This window comes from Fundulus heteroclitus, chromosome 20, assembly GCF_011125445.2.
Source record: "Fundulus heteroclitus isolate FHET01 chromosome 20, MU-UCD_Fhet_4.1, whole genome shotgun sequence".
Taxonomy (NCBI): domain Eukaryota; kingdom Metazoa; phylum Chordata; class Actinopteri; order Cyprinodontiformes; family Fundulidae; genus Fundulus; species Fundulus heteroclitus.
In genome coordinates this window covers 18,987,951-19,007,152 of record NC_046380.1, presented here as the reverse complement: position 1 = coordinate 19,007,152, position 19,202 = coordinate 18,987,951, and the positions used below count along the sequence as shown (strand labels likewise).

Genomic DNA, 19,202 nt, shown 5'->3' with positions numbered 1-19,202 from the left:
GTTCACCTTTCTGAGTACATAATGTTTTAGCACGGCCAATTCAAAGTCGAGACTAAAATGTAACTTTAAAATCTGCCGAGCTTTGATGTTCTCGATTGATTCTCATGGAGTTGAGCTCTTTACCAAAGAACGGACAAAATAAGTGTGACCCTACTTGTACAAAAAGGAAACCCAAGCACGAAAATGTAACTGAAGAAAAGTTTTTTTTCAGAAGAATTGCAACAGCATGCTCAACTTTTTAGATGTACAAGATAAGATTTAGATTCGCAATTCAGCTCAAGTGTGAGACACCAGAATTGACAAAGACTCCTGGATAGCTGGTGAGACATTTTCAGAAAGAACTGAGTGGAAGTCTGGTTGCCTCTCTGATTTAAGCCCGTTTGCTGTTGCAATGACCAGGATAACCGAGAATTTGCACAGGCAAAATACATCACAATTGTGGTTAGGTAAGAATGTGAAAATGTGAAGAAAAAAATTATGCATTATTTTGGAAGTCACTGTTTCTTGCATGTGCCTTCTTCACAAAACTCAACAGAAGAGGAGGCCCATCTATAAAGAAGCCTGTAGTTTCCAATGCATCAGCCTTTTCTAGCTTCACGCTAATAAACCTTGACCGTAACTACACACGCATCACATCCTGAAGGGAGGCGTTAGTGACGCAGAGATCTATGTATATGGTTGTACTTGTATCTGTGAGAAACAGAGAAGTTACATGTAGCCACAGCTGGGCCACACACTGCTACATTTAAATAAGTGTGGATGCAGCAGTAAGACTCGACCTGGGATTTCACTGGTTATTTGTTGCAAATTCAGACAACAGCAAACCGAATGAATGCAGACCTAAACACCCCTAAACTAAAGAGAGACAAACGCAAGGACCGCAGCAGAAATCAGAAGATATAAGTGGATCCTAAAGTCAGACACCTTGTAAAATGATGTTGTTATATTGCATACAGCTGCACCACAGTCATGTAAACAATGTTTAACCAAGAAATCATAAATAACAAAGGCCATTATCAGACAAAGTAGTAGGCAACATTACAATTTTATTTCTTATGAAAGCATTCACTGATTTTTGTATTTCTAATAAACCCTGAGTCTTTAACCACATGACAGACATGAAGTGCACCAAAAGAAAAATCAGTCTCTTGTGTACAAGTACAAATCATAGACAATGCAGCAGAATTATTATCACCAATATAAACTTAGCATGAAAAAGAAAATTATGGCTTGGGATAGACAAAAAGAACTTCGAATAAACATGGAATGAAACATTTGTGCAATATTAAAAAGTGGCCATAAAATATGTTCAATGATGTCATCCATGTCTAAAAACGCACCATATAACATCCAGAAACACTAAGACGAAAACAAGGCACTTAAAGAGTCATCCCTGAACCTCCCTCTGATGGGGGCATACAGCATCCATTTGCCCTTTCTAAGACAGAGTCAATAAAAGCTAGAAAGATAAAAACTTGAGTTTCTCGATATTGCATTTTCTCAGTATTGTCAGACATGTGTCAAAGGCAAGAGGGAGCTCACCCTCCAGACTTTCTTTTCCTGTCTAGATATGCATTAGCATTTTAGTTGAGATGCACCAAGGACTTGATTGGTGACCGGAGTCGATTTTTGCAGTCCTATCTGGTGACTAGCCGGTCAGAAGCTAAAAAAAAATTAAAAAAAATCTAAACCTAATCTTTTTTTGTCCAAACTCTCTCGGTGTGCACACTATTACTGAGTAACGAAGTTTAACTAGGCAGTTAAAAATGAAGTCAGAGGAAGCACAAAAGGTTTTTAAGAGCCATTTAAAAAGGAAACCACTTTGCAAGACATGGTGAGATTCGACTGCGGTTCATTCAGACTGCGGGAGAAAGCAAAACTTTCAGCCGATAACAGGAAGTCTGAACAGATCACAGATAAGTTACTGTGTTTCTCCTCTTGAGCTTTCAACCTCCACGTGTCATAAAACAAGCTAGATTTGAAAAAAATAAAAAATAAAAATGGCAGCCGTTTGGAAATCTAAGCATCTAAATTCTCTAGGGAACACAGAGACTACTGTTTTAGTGATGGTAGCCATGCTATCTGCTTTTAGAAGATTGCAGAATACTGTTTTACAGCGACTGCTCTCTCTCTCTCTCTCTCTCTCTCTTTCACACAGGGTGTGATATCACATTTGATCCGTATATAAATAATAACTAACTTGTCAGAGCAGCAAGTTAGATAAAAAGAACGTTGTTCCTATATATTATTATAATTCTAATAATAGTTCTTAAAGAGGAATTAGAATCGACCAAACTCGGTATGAAAGTTTTACAAAAATCTACGATCTGCCATAAGATTCTGATCGGTGCGTCTCTACTTTTGAGGATTTTACTTGGTAATTAGGAGAAATAAAGCCAGAATCTTGCAGTAATGCTGTTAAGTGAAAAATATCTGGAGTAAAAAGCATATTTTTTTAAGCATTTTAAAAATTACCTTTAAAGCCCTTGTGTAAAAGCACTAATCTAATCAAGTATATCGACTTCAAGAAGAGGCACTGATTCTCAGGTTTAGGGATTGGCTTCCTTTAAAAAGGTCGACGTTTTTATTAGTGACTGCAAACACACACGTACGTGCAAACGTTTACCTACAAATACTTGACCAGATATCTCAGTTAGTCTAAAACCCTCTGAATCTCAGTTCAGACAAAAACGAACAAAAAAAAAAAAAACTATTTTTTCCTGACCTGAGAGTTGTCAGCTTGGTTGGCATCATGTTCTACAACCAAAAACCTTTTACTTGAATACAGTTAGTAATAAAATTGTCTTCTCAGGATTCATTGGTGTTTCATTTCTTGTCTGGATCCACGGGTGAGAAACAGACGGGACACCGATTCTGACCAGAGGAGGTCCTCCAATGCAGAGTTTTTTTTTTTTTTTTTAAAAACTAGTGTCACCACATTTGTCCTTTCTCCTCAAAAAACTCCCACCATGTGATCAATCTGCCTCATGTAGACACTCTTTAATGGCAGAGCATACCGGCGCTCCTCGGGAATCCTGTTACACTGCAGAGCGAGACAGAGGTAAGGGGGTTAATACAGAGTTCCTTCACAATTTTTTATGTCAACATTTTAATAGTTTTCCACATTCAGATTTTAAGATTGCTATTCAGAATCAGAATTAGCTTTACTTGCCAGGTATGTGTACACATCACTGAGCTATATTATACACTGGAGTGCTGATTTTGCCGAAAAACTGAAGTCACTGGCCGCCATCTTGCTACTCCCTACTCTCACAGAATCCCATAGGATTTGGTTGCAACAACAAGCAGTTTTCTGGCTGAGTGAAAACGTTTCACAGGTAATTCCACAGTCAGTGGATGTACTAACACTATCAACTAGTAAGAAATTATGTGCTGAAATATTTTACATGTCATTCATATTAAATATACATACATATATTAGATAGATAGATAGATAGATAGATAGATAGATAGATAGATAGATAGATAGATAGATAGATAGATAGATAGATAGATAGATAGATAGATAGATAGATAGATAGATAGATAGATAGATAGATAGATAGATAGATAGATAGATAGATAGATAGATAGATAGATAGATAGATAGATAGATAGATAGAAATACAATGCATATTTCAGCACATTACTTTCTCAGTACTTGATAGTTTTAGAACATATCATAAAAGTATATGGCATTTGACGTTTTAAAAGTTTTAAGCCCCCCCTGAACATGAGAAAATCCTCGGTATTTGATGCTGTAGCGCACATATTCCCTAGTCACTGGGGGAAAATAGGGAGTACCAATATGGCGGCTGGTGGCTTCAAAGCAACTCGTTCTAACAGTGGGCGATTAGCACTCCAGTGTATAATATAACTCAGTGGTACACATATGAGGATTTTGACTCTGGATTGTACAATGCTCACGATGTGCTTACTGATACAATACTACAGTAACGCAATAACAAAGCAATACAAATCAAACAGTCTGCAGTACAGAAAACAAACTACGTTTAAGGAAACAGAAATATAATAATTTTCCATATTTTTTCACAACTGAAAAACACTTCAAACACTCGCGTTTTTTCGGGCCGAGTAGGAACCCTGCCACTAAAGGCTTTGCTCGTGTTTTCATCTTAAGTCACTGGTTGTGACCGTGAGGAAGACTGTCTTACGTTGCTGGTGTTGCTCAGAGGCAGCTGGTTGTTCGGTTCTGGTTCTGGCAGCGCTTCGCATGGAGACAAATCGTTCCACTGTTTCTCCCTGAAACGCTGGTCTATAGGCACAACGTGACCCTCTGTGGTGAAGATGTACTTGTTATCGGACTTGTGAAGTGGGTTGTCCTCATCGAACAGCTGCAGCGCAGAGGAAGGGACAGAAAATAATGCATATATTCAGAATACTGCATACTATTGACAATACTAAAAGCAAATGACCTCCTGGTACGTGGAATGTAATAATCTCAGAATATTTCATAAAATACCATTTTAAATTCCCATTTATCCACTGGTTCTCTTCTATAGAGCTCTACTGTTATAAGAGCATTCTTAGCAGGACCCAATTTAAAACTGGCTTTAAAGAGGAACTTTCCTGTTTATGTAAATTCACAGTAAATTTTCTCTACATCAAGGATCACCAACCTTTTTGACACTGGGAGCTACTTCATTAGTACTGTGCGATACGAAGAGAATTAGAGCTCACCTTAACTTAATGTAATATGAACATGTTTTTAATGTTTTTGTCATTTTAAATCTATGTAAATACAAGTATGATTAAAAAGGAAGAGCAACTGAATAAAATAGCATTTTATATGCAGCTCACTGGAGGGTTGGGCACCACATATGGTCCGCGGGCACCATGTTGGTGGCTCCTGCTCTACATCAAGGCTTAAACTGGGATTACTACATTACAAGTCTTCCATTTAGCCACTAGAGGTCACTCAACCTTCACTTTTGTCACGTCAATCTTAAGATGCAAAAGAATACAAAAGTTTACTTTTACATATCCACATAATTCACAGTAATGCCTCAGGTTGCAACTCACAAGATAAAGGTATTTGCAGGTTTCACTTAGGAAAAAGCTCTCCATGCGATCCTCTTTGGATTTATCCACAACATGGTGGAGTGTGGCGTATCCGCATCTGTGAGTAACCCGCCACATTTTAGAGTAAAGAACACAAATATATGTATATATGTCCAATATAACTGAAAACAACATGAGACAGGAAACAAACGTATCTGATCCCTACCGGACTTTGGCATTTTTCTCAAGGCTCTGGAGAATATCCATTCCGACATGCAGATAGAACGGATTTTTTGTTGCCTGTGAGAAGACAGCGAAGCAGAGAAATGACCCTCGATTGAAAAACAGCAGTCAGTCACACACAATCAAAGTTGTCAGTGTTGTTTACCTGGTACAGCAGGTAGGTCGACTCCACCAGCTCTGGTCTTAAAGGGTAAAATAACACATCGGGAGCCTTCAGTTGCCAGTTATATCTCTCCGGCAGAGCGCCGAAGCGCTTCCAGATGGCATAGTAGAAGGCGTGCAGGCAAATGGCATCATCGATATCGCCATTCAGCACCTATAAGTTACATTTGTCCTTTTTTTTTTAGTTGACTGCATAAAAAATAGCATGTTAAATCAAAATTCTCTCAGTGGAAAGTGAACAAGCCCACCTGCAGCCCAGGAAAGAAGGCCTGAAGGGAGTCGATCCAAGTGTTCATTATCTCACCGCTAAACATGTTGACATTAACATAGAGAGGCGGGTCGCCCTCGCCTTCATTGCAAGACTCTCGTCTGCAGAAGGAAGACAAGAGGGAAGAATACTCAATTATACAATATCCTTCTCCAAACAAAAAAAAAAAAAAAAAACATAGCTACACAGTCACGTTAAAAAGTAATCACGCCCCCTGAACTTTTTCACACTACAACAGTAAACTTCTGTGTATTTTAATGGGGTTTGATGTGAGATAGAGCGACAAAAGTCATGTTTTAGTTTTTTAACCAGCATTTGTATTCACCCCTTTCACTTTGACAACCCGATATATAATCCAGCACATCCAAAAGCCTCACAAGTTTGTTACAGTTGACCATTAGTGAACAAACAGTATCACAAAGACCAAGCAACACACAATACGGGTCATCTCACACGGCACTGTGCAATCCATCAACCAAAAATAGGAAGATGTAGCCCAACCGCAAGCCTACCAAGACATGGCCGCCCACCTAAACAGACATGCTGCCTGAGGAGAGCGTTTATTAGAGAAGCAGTAGAGAGGGCCGTGGTTCTCTGGAGGAGCTGCAAAGATCCACAGCTCAAGTGGGAGAAACTGTCAACAGGTCAGCTATTAATTGTTCACTCCACAATTCTTCCTGTTATGCAAGAGGGGCAAGAAGAAAGCTATAGTTGAAATAAAATATAGAGGAATTTCAGTTTAAGATTTGCCACGAGCGACAGGGTAGTGGTTCCAAGTCCAAGTCCTCAGGACCCAATGTCCTGCAAGTTTTGGATGTTCACCTGATGAAAACGATTGCATTACATCCAAGCCTAATCCCCTGTTCATTTAAGTCAGGCGTGTTGCAGCAGGGAAATACCTGAAACCAATATTCAGGATAGGGGGCCCTCAGGACCAGGGCTGGGGACCACTGATACAGTGAAAACAGCAATAATGTGGAAGTGTTCTGGTTAAGGGAGGCTAAAAGGGAACTTTTTAGCCAAAAGGCAAAATGCTGCTGGAAAATGATGACACCCTAAGCCCACATCAGTCACCCTATAAACGTAATGGTGCAAGCATCATGCTGTGGGGATGCATTTCTTCAGCGATGAGGAAGCTGGTCAGGTGCGATGGGAAAACTATGAGGCTAAATACAGGAAGATCCTGTATTCAAGCTGTAGAAAACTGAGATAGAGGCTCATCTTCAAGGACGACAACAGTTTAGATCAGTAGAAGTTCAAGCGTTTAAAGGTCCAATCATCCAATCCCAAATCCAGTTGAGAATCTGTTGTAAGACTTTATATGCCTGTTCACAGAAACTCTTTCTGCAGTCTCCAGATGTGCAAACCTGGTAGACGTCAACCTCAAAAAACATGCAGCTATAACTATAGCAAAACGTTGTTCTTCAAAGACCTTGTGGTTCTGAATAGAAACGCACATCGCATTTTTCAGATTTTCGTTTATAAACACTTTAAACTATGCATTCATTCCAACTATGCACCACTTTGCTTTGGTTGATCACAAACATTGAAAACTATGCTTGTGTTATGATTCTTTAGCAAATACAACTTCCAGCCAGAACAATTTACTGGAAACATTCTCCAGTTGTATTTCCTCTCTGTGGCTTTTCCCTGACAGACACAGATCCTGTTGCTGTGAAATGTTCACATTTGGGCTGCAGCCTAATGAGAATCTCAACAATGTAGTAGATTGAAAAAGGGTCCAATCCGTTCAGTTTGGGACTCACCCTCTTCTCATGTGGTTCTGAATGCTCTCGTAAGCAGCTTTAAACATCCGGTAGTCCTCCTTCTCACCAAAAAGGATGTACGATTTTAGCAAATACTCATAAAAGGAGTCCATACCGGCTCCAAGGCCACTCTGCTTTCCGACCCACTGGCCTGTTTGGATATTAACGACGTTTCCTAAAGAAACAAACCACAGAGAGGTATTTGCACCATTGGCAAGATCGGGTGAAAGACAAGTAATAAAAAGAAAACAACAACAAGTGAAATTAAGCTTTACTTACCCAACAGACCAGTTTCGTTGCTTCTCAGATTCCACAGAGCTCTGACGGCTCGCCTCGCCACCCATTCAAACGTCGAATCCCCAATCAGGCGGCTCAGAATGCCGAACTCCACCAGCAGGGACCCAGCCCCTGCGGTGCACGTCTCATTCACGCTGTCCTGAGGAACTCCGGTCTTCAGGTTCACCTGCATGCAGGACACAGGATGAATGATCGGTCCGGACCTTGCACAGGGAGGGAGGGCGGATCGAATTAGCGATGGCAAGAGTGATGTCACTCACCCTGGGGTAAGGAATGCCAGTGCCGGTGTTCTCGAAGGCAGGCAGCAGGCGCACAGCCAGGTCGTGAGCCAGGTGCAGAAGCTCGTTGTCATAATCTTTGAAGCCAACCTCTCCAAATGGGTGCTTGGGGTCAGTCAGCAGAATATGTGCCGAGATAAGGCTTCCGAGGATCCTTTAAAGTTAAACAAAAGAACAGGAAAGCTGTAGACTTTTCAGATATCAAGGGTATCTAGGCACAGCCACCTATGGAGCTAGTCCGCCATCACCCTCGCTAACATAGAAAGTATTCCTAGATCGGTGCTTCTGTGTTTTTATATTTTTGTGTGCATGTCTGTGCTCTGTCGCCTCCAACCCTCGATCAGTCAAGGCGGATGGCTGTTCACACTGAGCCTGGTTCTGCTGGAGTCTCTCCACCGTCACTCCATGCATGTTCGGTATGAGGGATTGCTGCAAAGTCAACGACAATGCAGGCGACTGTTCATGATCACCACGCTCTTTCAGGAGAAGTGAATTCTGTAAGCCAATGACTTGATGCAACCTGCTGGGTTTCCTTAGATAGAAAGCTTTTGAACCAATCTGTCTGTAAGATTTGGCTAAATTGATTTTTTTTTAAAGTGCCTTGAGATGACGTGTTGAATTGACCAAATATAAATAAAGATTTAATTGAAATGAAAGGGACACAGATGTGATCCCAGTTACCTAAGATTGCTTTTAACAGAATAGGTGCGAAATTGCATCAGTCTTCAGTAGATCAGAAGCATTTTACATAAAAAAATGCTGTTGTGCTGTGGCTTTTGTTTTTCGTTGAACCGTCTGGGCCATTGTAATATTAGAAATACCCTAAAAATTGACGGCTGACCAACATTAACATATATACACATGATGACGATCAATTGCAATAATATATTTTAAAAAAGCCAGAATGTGATATTATTGTTAAAATTGCTATTTTTGCTTTTCAAAGCATGTCAAATAATAGTAAAACCCCGCTTTACACGACTGCTGTCCCTCACACACACACAACATGATGTCGCCTCTGCTCCAAACATAGATAATTAATGAACGCACACCCCAGAACTGCTTAAAGTAAAATATTTTTAACACTGACCCAGTCTCCTCCTAAGATATTTAAAGTGTGACAATTTGAAATACCCAAGGCTAAGATTACAGACCCATAGCATGCCTTAACAAAAGCTTCAAAAACATTATTTACTCTTCAAAACTGCTGTAAGAGGGAAATGACGATTAGCTGGAGAGGTTTTGGACAGCTGTAAGGTGACATGCATACCTGATGTTTGCCTCGAAGACTTGCACAGTTGAGTCCTTGTCAAAAGACACGGTGTCAATAACCAGTTTGACAGCTCTCTGGAACTCCGTCACATTGCCGAGCACCTGATGAAGCAAGACGCCCAGGTCACCACAGTTTATTTTGAGCTGTCTGGTTTGTTTAAGATTGGGAATGTGGCCGTAGGAGTTAAAGGAAAGCCCTTTAGAGGCCAACCTTTAGCCTGAGGTACAAACATACTAAACATGACTGATTCAAAAGACGGTCAATTTCGAGAGTGTTGGAAGACTGATGACTAAAAAAAACAAAACAAAAAAAACAAAAAAAACAGAGGAAGTGACAACCACCATTACACAGTACATGCACTGGTGATTGGCAATGTAAGAAGTAGGGACAAAATAAAGAAATAACTTAGCGTAGTTTCTACACCCGGAAAGAGTTTAGATTTATATTCTAGTTTTGCATTTTCATTATTGTTCCCTGTTAAAGTCCTGAGGGCAACACCTGTACATCTTCTCAGGGTTTTTTTTTTTTTTTTCCCCTGCGATAAACAATCCAGAAACCAGGTGGAAACAAACTCACCAGTAGGGTGTCTAAGGTGTCAATGAGTGTTAGCGAATAGTTTCCCAAGACGTCGTTAATGTTGATGTTCGACCTGGAACAGAAACAAGTAAAAGGGTTAAAGTCGTCTTATAACGCCACAAAACAAGCGAGAGCATTTTTGCTGTGCACTTTTGATGAGTGTGCACAATCTAATGTTTGCGAAAGAGGTGTAATCAGTCTTATCGAGTTTTCGAAGTCACACAGTTTGCTTCATTTTGGAAACATGCAGCTAATCTGAAAACAGACAGATCTCACGGAGAAAATATGCATATATCTTATCTTCTTTTCCAGTGATAAACATTGCTGCAGCTTCTCTGTAGAGATATTGTTTTCACTCTCTCACATAATCTGACCCACATTAACTTACAAATGATGTGGAGTCCTGTAAAACTGTTCATTCACACAATCTCCTGTGTGTGCAAAACCAAATGAATATATGTGTGCTGACCTTACTTATTTTTTGAGACTTAACTTTGTCATTTAACCTTCATTCTTAGAAAATAAGAAACATTTTTGTACAAAGTAAAACTGCGATAGACTGGCGACCTGTCCAGGCTGTACCCCGCCCTCGCGAGCCCACATTGGATAGACGCGTTAGAAAATGGATGGATGGATGAAAAAAGTAAAATTATTTTTTCTCAATTAAAAAGTTCTGATAAATGGTCAGTTAAACCAAAATGTAAGCAGGAAAAGGGGAAAACTATCTGTCAGCTTATTGGCGAAACACTGAATAAAAAGGAAAAAACAGGAGGAAAATTTGGTTTTGGTCAATATCTCTTACTTTTAACATTGCATCTTTCTAAGAAACCTTTATACCATCACAGGGCTTGTTTGCTGCCGTTTAATAATGGTTGCACATTTGTAAGGAAAATTCAGCAGAGTGAAGTTTGTGGATGAAGCCTAGTCGTTCCTTTACTGCAATGACGTGTTATCACTGGAGGCAATGAGGACACGAGGCTCAGTGGCAATCCTTATATCTCCGTAGGGACTGGAATCCATCTTTCAAGATGTCACTGCTCCCCTCCACAAAGCGGGGTTTATCAAAGACTGCCTGCAGAAGTTGGAGGTGGAGGGGATGCGGTCCTGACCTCAACCCCACTGAACACCTTTGGGATCAGCTTGGGCCAAAGTGAATCACACGACGTGTGAAAAATGCCGATTGAAAAATAGGACGCCATCCCACGGCAGTTTTTTACCACGCTAGTGACCAGAACAAGGAGAGGCGCTCCGCTGTTATGGTTATACCTCCAATATTCAATTATCCAATCCAATTAACATCAAATAACAGTCAATGGCAGAATAAGCTGCTTGACTTTAGCAAGTTTTTTTCTTTTTTCTTCCACAGGTGTAGCCAACATTTTTAACTCTGCTAGCCAACCCACAAATATGTTTTGCTAACAAGTGTTTCATTTCACGTATACATGCCTATTGTGAGTGTATTTATGGAAATAATAAAGTAAAAATACATAAGTAAATTGCAGTAAATGTTTTGTACTCTTTTATACTAAAACCAGCACTTCACGCGCACACATTCACATCTCACCTTCACGAGGATAATAACGGGCAGACGCAGCTTCCCGATTCAAACAACTAGACTAAACCTAAAGTCTGAGTTGGATTCCGCTTAAGTGAAGAAGTGTATGGAGGACATAAATGAGATGAAATAAAGAGTTTTCAGGCTGATAAAGAAAAAAAAGACAATTTCAAGAAGGGTTTTGTTTAATCTTTATATGCTGCTAGATCCTGAATTCTGTTCCCTGCACAGACGTGTCATATATCAAGTCAGCTACAAGATTTTAAAAGGGGGAAAAAAAGTGTTATATTACCAATAGAAAACACTGCAAGGTATTCCTTTTCGGGTTTGCGTGCACAGGCTCACAAGCATAAACGTACACATTATTGTGTGCATGTGTAAATGTGTGTGTTGTTGTGTGTGCTTGCACTAGAGCCGACATCTTTAAAGGTCCAACAAGGGGGGCTCTAAGCAAAGCAGTTGGCAGCCACTGATCTAACCTGCTGCAGCAGCTGGTGCTGCCTGCTGGGTCAGTATGAACAGGGAGAGTGGGTTTTCCCTCTTGGTCATTAGCTCTTGAAAATAACCTGCCGTAACTAGAAGCTATTCACAGATTCTATAGAAATACGATTTCATAACCATGGAGCCCTTTTAGCTCAGGACAAAGATGAATCAATGTTGCTGAACTGCATTTATAAGAAGCAGAACGCAGACGCACCCTCGCTCCGACCTTAATAAAGTCCTCTGAAGCGAATAACTATGTATGAAAGATTACAGCTGGATATCTGATGAAGTGGAAAAAAAAGGGTGTTTGATCTGACCTAAAGTTAATAAAAGGCAGAAAGGAAGTCAGCGCCTATGATGATCGCAGTGCAACATGGGTGTTCTTTAGGATTTCCTTCAGCCCTGTTTGACATTTCCAAGCTGCAGAGCATCCGTTCTGCTCTGTGCATTGCCTGCTTTGTTTTTTGTTTTTTTTACTTAAGTTATTTTAATTTGGCTTTACAAAACACCCCAAGCTGAAATAACTACAGAGACATGAAATTCAATTCTATTTAATTAAAAAATATATATATCGTCCTCTGCAATTGCAATCGGATATCGTGCAGCTCTACAACTTTGAGTGTGATTTTCTAAACTTGATAATGACTGATTTTACTAATCGATTTCTTAGCGTTTGTAAAATAAAGATGCAATAAACGTGAGCTTAATCGGAACAACTAAACAAAAGCACTATTCCTTATTGTTCAATTGTGCAAATCAATGAGATGTTTTAAATTGTTGTATTTTTTTTATTTCTACTTTATTGCCTGAACCACTTGCAGTCAATTGTACCGTTTAATTAAATAAAGCCAATTATGCAACGGGATAAATATTCCATTCTGCTGTTATGCGTTAAGAGAGCAAATTGCTAAGAAACTGCTGGGCAGCCAGGCTCACCATACTGTTTAAAACAAATGTAAAAAAGGGAGCTTTTTTTGTTTTTATCTTAACTTAGTTTAAAATATACTGCTCAAAAAACAAAGGGAACACCTAAGCAACACAATGTAACTCCAAGTGTTCCCTTTATTTTATTTTTTGGCATTATATTTCTTACCAAAACAAGACAATACTGTCCAAGATGAACACCTTCCCTCAACTAGACAAGAACATACCTGGTTCAGATGGGATTTTGATAATAAAGAATAAAGAATGCTTGCAATGTGCACCAAACATTTTTGTTAAACTGCCCTGTGTACCGTTGAGCTTTGGGAATGGAAATTCTTCTCGTCTCCCAGCCCTGGTCCCCACTCTGATCTGCAGGCCTAATATGTTTTCTGCCCTAAACGCACCACATTTTAATGACTAAACTTCAGGATAAATCGGTGACACGTTGCTAAGGTAATCTACGCCTTTGACTCAGGAGTGAAACATCTCAAACATGCAGGTCAATGTGTCCCAAGGACCTGCTGGGATACATCGACACAATCTATGAATGACCCGCTTGGAGCCGGGGAGGGCCAGCTGACATTTTGCATTTCAAGCTCATCTTCAGACAAGACAGAAAATACAAACAGCAGCTTGGTTAAAGTATCAGGTTGGTTAAAGTATCAGGTTGGTTAAAGTATCAGGTTGGTGGGGATCAGGAGAGTGACTCACGGGTTCAGCACGTCTGGACCTCTCCCCTCACAGTCAATGGGGTTCAGCTCGTCCTCTGGGAAAGCGTATTTCATGTAGTTCTCGTATCCAAAGTAGAACATCTCTTTGGCCATGTCCTTCATCTTGGCCCGCAGAGCGTCCGGGAAGGAGCTGTACCTCCGGACGTACTCGTCCCTGTTGCCATCGAAGAGGTTCAGGTAGGGCGTCCTGGTGGGACCCTCCTCGATCTTCGCGCAGGTGCTCGCGGTCTCCTCGTAGCTGTGGCCCTGGATTCGCTGGGAACAGGAGCTGAGCTCGGCTTCCCGTTCCTCCCTGAACAGCAAGTCGAATTTGTGCAAATTAAAACCGAGGTGGAAGTTGAACCCAGAGCTAACGTCAGCTCCCAGCCCGAAGGCTAGCCAGAGAACCCAGCTTACAGACAGTCTCAGGACCACCAGACCCACGACTATTGACCTCCATTGCATCTTTGCCACCGGTCGATCCTAAAGCACATAATCCGAGTCCTCATTACCTCCACGGTGTATCCGGACACGAAGACCGCTGCTTGTCGGGCTAAACTACAGACACGGAGCCTCGTACGGCGGGGATTCCTCCTCACGCACTTCCTGTCAACAAACCAACCTATCTCAGAGCCAGAGACGTGATTGGTCAGTCTTCTTCTTCTTCTTCTTCTTCTTGTGGAGTTTTATGGCGGTTGGCAACAAACTTTAAGTAGCATTACCGCCACTTACTGGTATGGAGTGTGGTTCTTAATGGTCTATTTTATCTATATATACCTATATATACATATACATATATATATATATATATATATATCAATCTATATCTATCTATCTATCTATCTATCTATCTATCTATCTATCTATCTATATGTACCTTAATATTCTACTCATTTATATAATTTACTCCTTCTATAATCAAATTCTATGATATAATTTAGTTTTCTTTAAATATTGAATAACTATTTGTATATGTTTACTCCCCAAATGCTTCCTCAAAATATCTAACAAATTAATCTTTTCCTTAATACATTTCAACTCTTTCTTCATATAAGTTCTCTCTCTTTCATATTTATTACATTCTAATATAACATGTTCTACTGTTTCATATTTTCCACAATAATCACATTTACCGGTATTATGCTTTTGAATTTTATAAAGTGTATAATTAAGTCCCGTATGCCCAAATCTTAATCTTGTTATCACCCTCTCCTCTTTTCTATTTCGTCTTCCATTTCTTTTTCCTCTTACTGTTTTTTGAATTTTATAAAACCATCTACCTGTTTTTTCTTCATCCCATCTTTTTTGCCATTTTTCCATAAGTTTTTCTTTAATCATACTCTTTCCCTCAGATTTACTTGTTTTAATGATAAAATTTATAGGATTTTGTATTGCCCTCTTTGCTAATTTATCTGCCCTCTCATTTCCTTCAACCCCAATATGTGCTGGAACCCACACAAATATAACTATTAAACCCATGTTTTGTATTCTGAATAATGTATGAAATATTTCTAATAAAATGTCCATCCTACTATCTGATTTATTATATTTTAAACTTAATAATGCAGAACTTGAATCTGAACAAATGACTGTTTTTAATGGTTTTATGTCTTCTACCCATTGTAAAGCTAATAATATTGCCAACATTTCTCCTGTGTATACTGATAATCCGTCTGTAATTCGTTTTCCCATTCTTATATTGAATTCTGGTACTACAAATGCTATTCCTATTTTTTCATTTATTTTTGATGCATCTGTATAAATTTGAATATAATGATAATAATTGTTTAAATGTAACTGTACTGAATAACTATCTACAATGTTAGATTTATCTTGTTTCTTTTCCATTATTGTCATATCTACTGTCGCTTCTGGTAAAATCCATGGTGGTATAATTGATATTGGTGTTGTTTGAGTAATTTCTAAATTATTCATTTTAAATTCTTTTATTTTATTTTCAATTGTCCATCCAAAACTCCTCATTTCTTTCTTTTCTTTTTCCCAACATGGATTTAAAATTTCACAAGTTGGATGTTCTAAGTTATTACCTTTTAAATTCAGCCAATAATTTATTTCTAGTTTTGTTCTTCTTAAATCTAATGGCATTTCTCCCATTTCTACTTCTATTGCTGCTGTTGGTGTGGTTTTAAATGCTCCAGTACATAATCTTAATGCCTGATGTTGAATAATGTCTAATTTAGCCAGATGTGTTTTAGCTGCTGAACCGTAAACTATACATCCAAAGTCTATGTTAGATCTAATCATACCTGTATAAATCTGTTTTAGTGATTGCCTATCTGCTCCCCAGTCACTGCCAGCCAAGCATCTCATAATATTTAAGATTTTCTTACATTTATCAATAATCTTTTGAATATGTATATTCCATTTTAGTTTTTCATCAAACCATAATCCTAAAAATTTTACACACTTTACTTGCTCTAATTCTTGTTTATATAATTTTAATTTTATTTCCCTGTTTATTTTTTTCTGATTAAATATTATTACTTTTGTTTTTTCAACTGAAAACTTAAATCCCCATTGCAACGCCCATTTCTCTATTTCAATAATAACCTCTTGTAATTTCTTTACAATGAAATCTAAATTTTTCCCTCTTTTCCAAACAGCTCCATCATCTGCAAAAAGTGAACACCCCATTCCTTTTCCAATATCTTTAAATACATCATTTATCATAATTGAGAACAATAACGGACTTATAATACTCCCCTGCGGGGTTCCATTTTCTACTATATATTTTTCTGATATAACTTCACCAATTCTGACTTGTATTTTCCTATTTGTTAAAAAGTCTTTAATCCATTTAAATATTTTCCCTTTAATACCCAACATATATAATTTAATTAATAATCCCTCAACCCACATCATATCGTATGCTTTTTCTATATCAAAAAACACTGCCACTACACTTTCTTTATTTACTTGTGCTCTTCTAATTTCATGTTCTAGACATAACGTTGGATCATTAGTGCTCCTCCCTTTTCGAAAACCACTTTGATATTTTGACATAAATCCTTTATTATTTAAATAATATACTAGTCTATTATTAATCATTTTTTCCATTATTTTACATAGATTTGATGTTAACGCTATTGGTCTGTAATTTTGTGGGTTTGAATTATCTTTTCCTGGTTTAGCTATTGGTACTATAATTGATTCCTTCCAGTTAATCGGTAATTTTCCCTCCTCCCAAATTTTATTATATAATTGCAATATTATATCTTTTGATTTTTCACTAAGTTGACTTATCATTCTATACCAAATTTCATCTTTACCTGGTGCTGTATTTTTTGTCTTTCTAAGTGCATCATTCAATTCAACTTTTGTAAACTCGACATTCAATAAATTATTCGTTTCTTCAATACTTTCTAATAAATCTTTATATTTAAGTTTTGTATTTTCTCTTCCTTTTCTTCCCTCTTCACTAATATTATTTGAACTGTGAATTTTACTAAATGTTCTTGCCAATATTTCAACTTTATCTACATCTTTTATTATATTTATATTATCTATTTTTAATATAGGATATTCAAACTCTCTTTTTATGCCATTCATTCTTTTAATTATTTTCCATATTTTTTCTATTTTTGTGTCTCTCCCTATTGTACTACAAAAACTTCTCCAATACTCTCTTTTTGCATTCTTAATAGTTCTCCTTACTATTGCTTGTTTTCTTTTATAATCAGTTAAATTCTTATAAATTGGATTACTTTTAAGTACCTTAAATGCTTTATTTCTTAACTTTATTGCTTCTTTACATTCATTTGTCCACCACGGTACCATTTTCTTATAATTTTTACACCCTGTTTTCTTTATAGAATGACCTGCTGCTTCCATGATTATCTTACAAATGTTTAGATTTATATCATTTATATCCATTCTCATATCTACTTTTTCCAAGTTATTTTGACTCAAGTACCTAAATTTAATCCAGTCTGCCTTATTGAAATTGAGTTTTTTATTGACCTTTATATTCTTATTATTTAAATTTAATCCTACTCTAATTGTTATGGGATAATGATCACTACCTATTGTTGAATTCTTATCAATGAACCACTCACAATTTCCAGCTAAAACATTTGATACTATTGTTAAATCTAAAACTGATTCCATCCCTGTTCTTACATTGATTCTTGTTCCCCTCCCATCATTAATACATACAAGATTTTTCATTTCCATTAATTCTTCTATAACTTGTCCATTTTTATCATTACATTTACCCCATAATGTACTATTTGCATTAAAATCCCCACACCAAATTACTTTCCCTTCCAAATATTCAGTTAACTCCTCCATTATTTCAATTGATAATGTTTTACATGGATTATAAAAATTTATTATTTTAAATTTACCTTCTTGTTCCCATATCTCAATTACTATAAATTCAAGTTCTTTGCCTTTCCCTAATATCTGATATTGTATCCCTTGCTTTATAAATATTCCACATCCTCCTCCCCCTCCCTCCTGTCGATCTCTTCTTATACTATTATATCCTTTAATCACAAAATCTAATGTTGTTTTTAACCATGTTTCCTGAACACAAATAACTTCTGGTTGATCTTCAAGACAGTCAATATAACCTTTAAGTTCCTGTCCGTTAGCAATTAAACTTCTTGCGTTCCACTGTAATATTAACATAAACTACTTTCACCTGATGGTCCTGGTCTCCCATCTCCCTCCAACTTTTTGTTTATATTTTCCCATGATCCTTCTTTAAACCCCAAAAACTTTTCAGCTCCTCTCACTATTATTTTAATCTTCTCAGTTTTATGCTTGGCTTGGTCAGTGCAATTGATTACATAAGCTACAAATAATATTAGTTTTTCTACTGATATTGTGATATTTTCCTCTGAATGTATTTTGGCTTGCAATGGAATTTGACTCGGTGTTTGTTCACTTTTCCTTGTTTTCTGTTCCTTCACATTTTTAACTGCTTCTGCATAGCTTATGTTTTTTGTCATTTTCATCTGTATGATTTCTTTCGCCTTCTTTCTTTCTTCACACCCTCCATATGTAACTCTATGTTGCCCTCCACAATTACAACATTTTTCTTGTACTTCTTTACATTCTTCAAACTTGTGATCTTCCCCACATTTTGGACATCTCTGCTTCCCTTTACAAACTGCTGCTATGTGTCCGTACCTTTGACATTTGAAACAACGAATTGGTGGAGGGATATATGGTCTGACCTGAAAACTGAGATAACCTATTTTAATGTTTTGTGGCAATTCTTTTTCTTCGAATTCAATGAGAATCGATAAACTTCCTACTCTTTCTCCATTTATTGTTCTGGACAATCTTTTCAAGTTGTTCACTTTTGCACCCCCAATACTTCTCTTAAGTTTCTCAAGATCTTCATCTAGAGGGATCCCATAAATCACTCCTCTAATCTTTTTATTTTCTCCCAACACTTTTTTCTCCAACACAGTTTTTTTACAAATATTATCCACATTTAAAGCCTTATTCATTTGTTCTTCGTTTTTACAGACAACCAATAGGTTTCCATCTCGCAAAATCTTTACCATTTCGACATCTCCAATTTTCTTTTTTATTTCTCTTGACACCACAATGGGGCTGATGTTATCCTGTTCCTGTTCATTTTTAAGTTTTAATATTATTTTAAATTCCTC

General features: G+C 37.7%; 1 protein-coding gene across 2 annotated transcripts; it reads right to left on the bottom strand.

Moving 5' to 3' along the window:
- Positions 1–1,026: 1,026 nt before the first annotated feature.
- On the bottom strand, positions 1,027–14,182 carry edem1 (ER degradation enhancer, mannosidase alpha-like 1). Of its 2 annotated transcripts, XM_021321924.2 has the most exons (13): positions 14,070–14,182; positions 13,559–13,870; positions 9,886–9,958; positions 9,307–9,410; positions 8,019–8,190; positions 7,741–7,924; positions 7,462–7,636; positions 5,676–5,796; positions 5,411–5,581; positions 5,249–5,322; positions 5,044–5,140; positions 4,176–4,355; positions 1,027–3,043 (listed from the first exon to the last, which is right to left on the bottom strand). In XM_021321924.2, the coding sequence occupies exons 2-13, from the start codon at positions 13,678–13,680 to the stop codon at positions 2,954–2,956; spliced, it is 1,563 nt and encodes a 520-aa protein (XP_021177599.2). In that variant the 5' UTR covers positions 13,681–13,870; positions 14,070–14,182; the 3' UTR covers positions 1,027–2,953. The 2 variants fall into 2 exon arrangements, with proteins under 2 accessions (XP_021177599.2, XP_012728793.2); XM_012873339.3 differs by having other exon boundaries at positions 13,559–14,182.
- Between the last annotated feature and the right edge of the window lie 5,020 nt (positions 14,183–19,202).